This window comes from Phytophthora infestans, genomic scaffold (assembly GCF_000142945.1).
Source record: "Phytophthora infestans T30-4 supercont1.1 genomic scaffold, whole genome shotgun sequence".
Classification (NCBI taxonomy): Eukaryota; Oomycota; class Peronosporomycetes; order Peronosporales; family Peronosporaceae; genus Phytophthora; species Phytophthora infestans.
The window spans coordinates 1,584,695-1,594,404 of NW_003303758.1; the positions used below are offsets into that span (position 1 = coordinate 1,584,695).

Sequence of the window (9,710 nt, forward strand, 5' to 3'; positions counted from 1 at the left end):
AATGGTGACGGTAGCCTCATACAGCTCGACGATTCGCCCGCAAACTAACTCGAGCCACAGTCGCACCACCGACACGAAGAGGAAGCCCCACTCTTGCAAGCCAAAGTGACCTCAACACCGAGCAAGAGGATGGCGGTAGTCGGTGTCTCCCTGCTGCTCTTCGCGTCGGCCTTCGTGCTGGTTAATATGGCTCAAGTGCCTGTATATGATGCGAATCTAGTGGGCACGAACTCAATGCTCGTGACAGACCCCGCTCCACCCTCACAGATCCACATCGCATTGGCCGAAGAGGTGGAAGTCAAGGGTTCTTCAGCTAGTAGAACGCTAAATGCGGCGGCATCCGAGATCCGGTTGGGAATGACGATTTCCTGGGCGACGGACGTGAAGACAATGACGTCTTCGGTGCGCTACGGGCTGTCCAAGGACGATTTATCGATGTTACAGCAGTCTGAGGAGCCCTGTGAGCAGTACGACTTCTGCTCGTACACGTCACCATGGCTACATCATGTGACGATTCCAGGAGACAAACTTGAGCCAAACACGAATTACTATTGTACGTATCTAAAGGACATTCATGTGCTAAGATACGAGCACTGACAGAATGTCCTGCCGTGTAGACCAATGTGGAGATGAAACTGGAGGGTGGAGTACCGTATACACATTCAAGACGGCTATACCCGTCGGAAATGAGACATCGCAGACGTTTGGTGTTATTGGAGACCTCGGGTAAGTACATACGATCTTTAGTACCTTTGTGTCGACTTTTACTAACGTGCTCACTGCTCGAATTCAGCCAAACCGAGTACTCCGAGCAAACCATTCGCCATCTCGCTGGCTATCATTCGACGATGAGTGCAATCGTCTGTGCTGGAGATCTCTCATACGCAGACAGTGAGCAGTACCGATGGGATCGATGGGGTAAGCTCGTTGAGCCGTTGATCGCCCGTATGCCCTGGATGACAGCACCGGGCAACCACGAGGTGGAACGTCCCTGCCAAGCGGACGTGAGCGAGTTCGTCGCGTATCAGACACGTTTCCGCATGCCGTACGATCGAAAGGATCAGCTGCAACGGCGTAATTTATACTACGGATTTCGCGTTGGCCTCGTCCACTTCATTATCCTAACACCATACGTCGACTCAACCCCCACGTCGCCACAGTACGAATGGGTACAACAAGAGTTCCAGCGTGTCGATCGTAGCGTCACCCCGTGGTTGGTAGTAATCATGCATGGACCATGGTATAATAGCAACACGGCACACCAGGGTCTTGAGCCGCACATGGTCATGAAGAAGCACATGGAGGACATTCTATACCGGAACAAGGTGGACGTAGTGCTCGCTGGACACGTTCACGCTTATGAGCGAAGTCACCCGGCTTACAAGGAGAAGGTAGTTGAAGACGGCCCGGTTTTCGTCGTACTCGGTGACGCCGGTAATCGAGAAGGTCTGGCACCGACATACTTCGACCCGCAGCCGGAATGGTCGGCTTTCCGCCAGGCAGATTACGGATTCTCGCTGCTAAATGTGGTCAACCGCACGCATGCGAGTATGCAGTGGTTCGAGGACCGAGCGGAGGGGGACGCTATCCTTCGCGACACCGTCGCTCTAACTACGTCCAAGTACCGTTCCGCTCGGGATTATAAGTAGGTGCCATGCAGCAGAAGCAAAGGGTACTATCAGCTGCTACGAAACTTGTTTAACTAAAGCGCATTTTCGGACAAAGATTCGTTCAATAAAAATTAAAGTAAAAAAATAAAGTAAAGCCAGAGCTGCGCGTTCGCCGAATGAGATACTTAAATCTACCGCAAGAAAAGAAAGAGTGTAATAGATTTTTCCCTCTTACCGAGTTAATGCCTCCGAATATGGCATTAAAAATGTTGAAAAAAAATTCCGCAATGAATTTTGTTTCCTGTCTCCGCATCCTGCACATCAAATTCAACTTTTATCTGAAAGAAAAAAAAGCGCAGTCCCTCGAAATTGCTAAATCCGCCACCGTGTTTCTTTCTCTTCATCGAGAATGCTTTTACGGATTCATAAACATCTTCCGTGGAGCCTTGACATATTGTTTAGAGAGATGTTTTGGACTCCGAATTAATCGAGATAAATGCCTACACGCTGGATGATACGTCAATGTTCCATGAAGCTGCTCAATCTGGTCTCGGCCCAAGAGATACCAGTTAGGCGGCACTACATACGTCGCAAACTTTGACGAGGAAACGGAATTCATGACCCCTCGCACCAAACGCGCACGACATGCCACGACAAAAATCGGGACAAACTCTCAGCTTACCAAGATACTCCTTTACATGACTGGGATGAAATGTACCGAACTGACGCTTTCGCTGGTCGACGAAGACTACCACGTTATCAGACGCAGCACCCTTCAGAGCAAAAATATGTCGGCGCCAGCTCCGACATCGTACTTCACTGTAATGCAACCACTCGACGTCCAGTCATATTTTTTGTTTCGATTACTTCGAAGTATTTAAAATGAGTCAAGGTCGAATTTTTCCGCACACTCTCGACGAGACAAGGTTCACGGAAATGTTACGCAATTCACAAGACATATGCGTACCAGGCAGAAGACATCGTAGCGTTACGGTCGAGTATCCAAGCAGCGACAAAAGCATTGATTCTCACTACATAAAAGCAAGCACTAGCGGAAAACAAGCACCACAAACATGAACTGGTCTCGTGTACGGCGGTACATGCAGCTTATTACCAAAGTTCTCTTCACAGATCGAGTAGCTACACATTCGACAATAATGATGCTGTCTGATGATCTTGGTGAATAAAGGCTGACAAAGAGTTGAGCAATGGCTTCAAGGCTGCTTCGATGTGACTCAGACATGGGTTCACGAGGCAGCTGATGATTAGTTGTTCGATGAGCTTGTTCACTGAGTGGTTCCCATCATTTAAGAACGTGATAAGCTGCAGTCTCGAGTGGTACATGCTAATGTCAATACCCGCTAGTTGAGCCAACGTTGTGCCCAAACATGTCCAGTCAAGGAGCTCGGAGCCTTGCAATATAGCAACATCTAAGCAGAATTCTTCGGTGATCTCGACAATGGAATCACCGAGTCTCACCGCACCCCCGAAATCAACAAGCGTGGCGCCGCCTCGTTCCCCACAATGAAGCATAATATTGGCGGGTTTTAAATCAGCAAAGCAATACTTCTTAGAATGAATATGACAAAGCGCACTGACGCAGTCGCGCGCAATGGTGACCAAGGCGCGAGGTTCAACCGGAGAATGTTGCATCAGCAAGTCGGCAGCACACCGAGCAAAGAACGGCATCACGATAATATGCCGCGGCTCGTTTTCGGCATTTTTAATCGAGAATGACTTGATAAATTGGACGATATTGCTGTGACTTCCCAACGCGAGGTTGACTTCAACTTCTCTCTGAAATTCGTGTTTGTGCATCGCACCATACACTTTCGCACCCAAAATACCACCGAATGTGGAAAAGGCATAGTAGAAACCAGATTTCGCTTGACCTTGACGCAAACTAAGCGGACCATCCAGTAGAACCCCTTCACGAGTTCTAATGGCTTGTCGCGTGAAAGATTTGATCGCTGATCGGGCAGCTGCCCGGATCTGGAGGGCTTCTGCATTGGTCAAAGCGGGTGACTGTAACCAATTATACTTTGCTGTGTCCTTGGCGAGTAAATATTTCAGGTCTCGAGTGGCGAACTGAACTTGGACCCGGTTCAGATTACTGCTCACATCCAGGACAGCTGCACGCTGAGGCACTTGCACGATAAGTGCATCCATCATTGTTACACCAAACGACCCAATCAACGCATCTACTGATAACGCCTTCATCTCCGCCCGGTTCGCAAAGACTTTGAGGTCGGACCCGGCAACGCCCGCGAGGTGACTGTCGCTGTATTTCACCTTCACTGCATCTCGGAGATCAACAACGTCTGCTTTATTAGATAGCCCCTTCACGCGGTCGGCTGAGCCGACGGCGTTGCCTTGTCCATCCACCAACTGGAACCACACTTCACGCGTCATTGCATAAATATTCGAAAATGACTGTCAAAGTTGACATTTACGTGATAGTCACACTGGTAGTAGAAATTTATATCCTCCTCAATACGAACTTAGTTTTTTTTGTCGACAGCATGCGTGTAAAGAGGGTTTATTATTTGAAATGGTATTATACCAAAGTGTACATGTATACCCTCAAAATCAGAAAGGGTACTCGTACTTGACTTGGAGCGGGTATGGTATAATATCGACTTTAATCCAACCGACTGTAGCTTGTATGAGCCAATGAAATTAGACAAAGACAGAATTATAGCCAATGGGAGAGCTTTTAAAAATATCCAACTTTTCCAGCCATATTTAGTTGGAGTATTCTCAAAAAAATTGTACAAACTTTTGTAGTAATGCATGTACTAAAAATAAACAGAAGTTTCCTACCAATCTGACGGTAGCTGGGAATTCACAAGCATAAGCAGTTTGCTAAGCTGAAGCCATGTCCATCGCGTCGCTGGCTCCAGCAAACAGCAAGAAGGCCAGGACGACTGCCATCAACTCGTTCACCACGCTCCTTGCGTCGGAGAGCATAGCACTCGATGCTGTCCATCAACTTATTGACGCCGACAAAACTGGTAAAGTGCTTCGAGATAAGTATGCATATCCCCTAGCGAGATCAACAGACAAATCTCGATCTACAAATACGTGTCTGGCATATTTCGAAAATGTGAAGAACTGGCTGCTGGATAAGTATTCGCAGCAAGGTGGAATAGTGAAGCCTCAGCTACAAAAATTCTGTCTGTACTGCAACAATCGAGAAGATGGCGCGTTTGAAAAGAAAGCACTCCCTTGTTCCAAGCAAGATCTAGAAAATATCGTACGCCTCCTGTATACGTCTGCCGCCGAAAGTATTTATCTCGATGCCTCACTGGTCGTTATGATGTGGTATATGTACGGTCGCAGCTCCGACGCAGAGCAACTTGAGAAGCAACAGCTTTCTATACTACCTGGTAGGTTTTTATTTTACTTTTTGAAAAAGCTGTTGTGTCAATATTGTTAGGCTAGGTGGTGTGCTCTTCTTGCGCTACAAGAGGGTGAAAACGGCTTTGTTACAAGGCATTTCCCTTTTCAAAGACCCCTTACGTGTCCTCTGTTCACGTTGGCGTCAGCGCTGGCAAAGCAAACTGCCCCAAGTAAGCGCATATTCCCTCAGCTCCTCTCTACAAGGCGTAGCACCACATGCGCAGTCGACGTTGAGGAGCTGAGCCTCGTAGAGCTCCTAGAAGCTGACAGCATTCCTGCTCTCTTGAAAGATTCACAGTCAGCACCCAAGCGGACAGTCCCTGGTGCACAAGCTTACGTGAACAGGTTGTTGGTGAGAGTGAAAACGTTGGGCGATGAGAAACAAATTAGACTCACCACCGGACTTACCTCGCACTCATTCCGACGCGGTGCCGCCATGCACGCCAACGACGGGAGCGTGGCTGAAAACTCGATTATTGATCGAGGTGGCTGGCAGCTCGACCGCGTAAATAAAGCTTTTGGCTATGTGCTAACCACGACCCAGGCGGACCAGAATGTAGCACGAGTATTGAGTGGGTGGAAGCCCAAGGAAGGTGCTCGGTTGCCTTCGTTGCGCACACTTGAACAACCAATACTTGCCCGTGCTCTAAGGTTTCAGGCGCTGCTGTTTCCGAACACCTTGGCTTTTTCGCACGTCGCTATCAACCTCGACGAGGACGTAGCAGAAGTTTTGACAACCACCCTCGTAATGCATTACCCCGACGTGCCCTTGCTGTCAAACGAGAATGCATTGATTGCCCGAATGCGGGAGGTCATGTCTGAACGGTCTATTCGAGAGGCAGAGGTGCTTGCGTGGAGCAGCACGATTCGGAGTGCCTTCACCCCTCCGGCGCTTAAGACGGACACGCTAACAGATCGTGACTCAAATTTAATGGAGCTCCTGGATCTCGTGAAGCACCAGTCAGAGCAGATCAATGTTCTTTTCCTGCAAAATAGGCAGCTAGAGAAACGCCTGTCAGCTGTTGAGTCACATTTGCACTCCTCCATAACCAAAGCCGTACCTGGTGCACCAGCACAAGCACCTGCTGTTGACCAGCCTGAAGACATGGGGGCGCCACAGCAACTAACTCGAACCACACGTCCTAAGAAGAAGGGGTATCAGTCGCTTTCAGACGTCTGGTACGAGTGGTTCACGGCGGAGCCACGCGTGTATGCTTCGCCCTGTATGAAAAAGACAACGTTGTATGAGTTACGACACGCCACAGGGTACATGATGCGGTTCTTACCTTCTGGATTTGCCCTGGGTGTTGCTTCCCCAGCTTTCAAAAGCGAGGTGTTAGCCTTAGGCGAGAAGGCCCAAGCGAAAGCACTTGCCTTCTTGAAGTCCAACGAGTCTTCTGCTGTTGCAGCAGGCACGGCTGTAAAAGCCTTCCGTAAGTTTCATAAAGCTGGGAAGCTTGAGACGCAAATCGCAGCGCTCCACGAGCGCGTGGAAAATGGATTCGTCATTGGCCCAGCTCCATCAGCCGCTCTTCCTGCCTTCATTCGTTTTCGACCTTCGAAGTAACCTACAAGAAATATAGAAAAAGGAAACAATACAACGGGATAAAGTTAATGCTTAGACGGATTCTGGAGTTGAACCAGCCAGCAGCAAAAGCTGCTGCCTTCTTCCGGAAGGACCGCCACCGGAAACATCACCACATTGCATGTCTACACGTTGTCAAACCAACGCGTTATGATGGCTAGCTGCCGTCGCCGGATAGCTGTGCCACATCCGCCTCCACCACTAGCACCACGTCGCCACCGTCGACGCCATCACCAAGTCCGCCGTCTACGCCAGCAACAATACCCCGCTTTCTCCGCCAACACCATCATCACGACCAACTTTAGCGCCATCCCCAAGCTCCCCGTCTCCGTCGCCAGCAGCACCACCGCGTCCGACGTCAGCACCAGCACCGAGTCCCCTGTCTCCGTCACCAGCGCTGCTAACAAGTCCGTCGTCTCCGTCGCACCGAGTCCGCCGCCACCGCCGGCACCGAGTCCGCCGCGACCGCCAGCGTCGCCACCAAGTCCACCGCCGTACGAAGTCCATTGCCGCGTGCTGTTGAGTCTGTTGGCTGTTGGGTGTGAACCACAGTTTCCTAGTGTCACTGTTTGTCACAAGCGTCACATCATGTCATAAAACTGAAAAGCGTTCGTATCGGTACAGTTGGAGCCCACGGTCGGACAGTTGGAAATTTAACGGTATGGTTTTGGTAGAGCCCGTTAATATTGAAGATTGAGATTTACTTAAGCTTTCTAATAAATAGTCGATTCGAATCAAAACGTATCTAGCTAATCACCTAAATTTCCTCATTAAAAACTATTTTGAATTAACTTGTTTTTAATATGCACGTCTATGCCTCCTAAACATATAATGGACGCGCTCATATAAAAGCCCCCTTCCGTATAGTGTCCTGTGGGGTCAGGGCTCTGGAAAACCCCAAAACCTTGAAATATCAGGGGTATTTATTAAATAGCATGGGTGGTATAATTGGATATTTAACACCTGTCCCTTCACCTATTCATTAATCAGATGCAATTATTCCATGAATTGGACGAACAGAATGATTGGCTTGCACCATGCAAGCCAACCATTCTCTTTTGCACGCAGCAGTAATTTCCGACTTCTCCGCGGACTCTCATTCTCCAAAACTCTCCCCTCTCCTCAAGACCTCTGAAGCCTAGTCTACGCAGTATGTCGCTACGGACCGACGCGATTCCAGCTAGCTCGGAGAAACCTCCTGTCGTCACAGAGCAGAGGGATCTGACTGTTCGCCCCGGTCGGAAAGCAGACGCAGCCTGGAACCATGTGGATGTGGATCCACAAGGTGGTGTCGGGTGCAAAAAGCGCAACCAGCTTCTTCAAACCACCGGTCGGAGCCACGTCGAACGTATCAAGCATTATCTGACCAAGCGCTGCTCTGCTCAAAGGAATACAGCGTTAATTACTGATACTTTCGACCCCGTCTGAAGGGCGACACCACCAAGCAGTTTCAAGATCGATTGGCATGGTGGGTGTGCAGCACGGGTATGCCCTTCTATAGGATCGGACATACCAGCTTTCTCGAAGCACTTCAGCTACTACACTCAGACGTCAAAGTTCCAAGCCCCGAGCAACTAGCTACGTTGTTTCTCGATCGTGCGTACAACAAGTCTATCAAGATGCTCAAAGTCGCTCTGGATGGGAAAATTGTGACCTTTGTCACGGATGGATGGACTGACATCAATGGCCTTGCTGCTGCGAACTATGTCGTCGTTTGCGGGGAGTACCCGTTTTGTTTAGAGCGTCTACATCGGTACTCAAGCACACGATGCCGAGTTTTTGGCAGCGGACATTGAGCGAGTTATTACCAAACACGATTTTCTCGAGGTCGGCGCCGTGGTGACAGATAATACTAACGCGAGAAAGGCCGCTTGGGAAACTTTGCAAAAAAGTTTCCCAAAACTTTCTTTCTCGGCTGCGTCTGCCACGGCCTGCATTTACTAGTCGAGGACATCGTCAAAAAGGTGAAATGGATGGATACGTTGCATAGTGGATGTAAGGAAATGGTTACCTTCTTCAAGAAGAATCACAAAACGTGGGCAGAGCTTTCAGCACAGCTTGAAGAAAAATTTCTACAGGCTCTCACTAAGCCAGGAGACACAAGATGGGGATCCCTGCATAAGTGCTTCGAGACTGTACTGGCTGCAGAGGCCATACTATTCTCTCGTGTGTCAGCCCGTGGATTCCTGAAGGCGAAGACAAAAAAGCAAAAAAAAAGACCCGCCTTGGCGTCCATACTCTAGTGACATCGGCTGAATTTGTGCCTCACTTAAAGAAGGCTATCGCCATCCTTAAGCCAATTTCGAAGGCGCTGAAATTGTTTGAGAAGAACATCACACCAGTTGCGGAGGTGTACCAAGTTTTTGTCGACCTACCGAACGAGTAAAAAGCTACAGAACTCACTGCAGCCGAGTACAAGAGCGTGGATGCGCTCATCAGCTCGCGATTTGAGCTGACCTACGGAGATGCTCACGGCATTGCGTACCTGTTAGACCCACGCTATACTGGGATTGACATGGATGCTTCTCTTCGCGGCGCTGTCGAGGACTTTGTTGTACAATGGCATGATGAGGAGAAAGCGGACGCAGTGATCGTGGAGTTGTCAGCTTATCATCGGCATGTCCGAGATCTGAAAGTAACCTAACCACGACAATGGGGTCTACTCTGTGAGCGCAAGATCCCGCTTTTCGACTTCTGGTGTGGACTGAATAATCTCCCTCTGTTGCAGGACATAGTGCTGCGTCTGTTTCGTTGCGTGGCTTCTAGTGCTGCGTCGGAGCGCAACTTCTCGGCTCACGCTTTCATTCACTCTAAACTTTGCAACCGGTTGGCGCCTGATCGGGTGGAGAAGCTAGTACATATTTTCTTCAATGCAAAGAATATTTGAGATGAAGACGCTGAGCGCTACTCGCATCTGGAAGACTTACTACGGGTGTTTACAGAGGAAGATGAGGAAGAGGACACCGGGACGAGCAACCAGAGCGAAGATTTTTTATATTGCTAAATCTATTAATAGAATGTAGTTACCACTCTGTTCCATCTCAAATCTAACGCAACGAGCGCCCAAAAAAAAAACTACATGATATCATTGGCTATTATTATGCAAAGAATAG

At 49.0% G+C, this 9,710-nt stretch overlaps 2 protein-coding genes across 2 annotated transcripts; one reads left to right on the plus strand and one right to left on the minus strand.

Moving 5' to 3' along the window:
* Positions 1-100: 100 nt before the first annotated feature.
* PITG_00275 (Iron(III)-zinc(II) purple acid phosphatase, putative) lies at positions 101-1,649 on the plus strand (the record flags this gene model as incomplete). Its single annotated transcript, XM_002908850.1, has 4 exons — positions 101-553; positions 618-726; positions 794-1,213; positions 1,250-1,649. The coding sequence occupies 4 exons, from the start codon at positions 130-132 to the stop codon at positions 1,647-1,649; spliced, it is 1,353 nt and encodes a 450-aa protein (XP_002908896.1).
* A 1,175-nt stretch (positions 1,650-2,824) lies between these two features.
* PITG_00276 (uncharacterized protein) lies at positions 2,825-3,428 on the minus strand (the record flags this gene model as incomplete). Its single annotated transcript, XM_002908851.1, has 2 exons — positions 2,825-2,830; positions 2,901-3,428. The coding sequence occupies 2 exons, from the start codon at positions 3,426-3,428 to the stop codon at positions 2,825-2,827; spliced, it is 534 nt and encodes a 177-aa protein (XP_002908897.1).
* Positions 3,429-9,710: the final 6,282 nt, after the last annotated feature.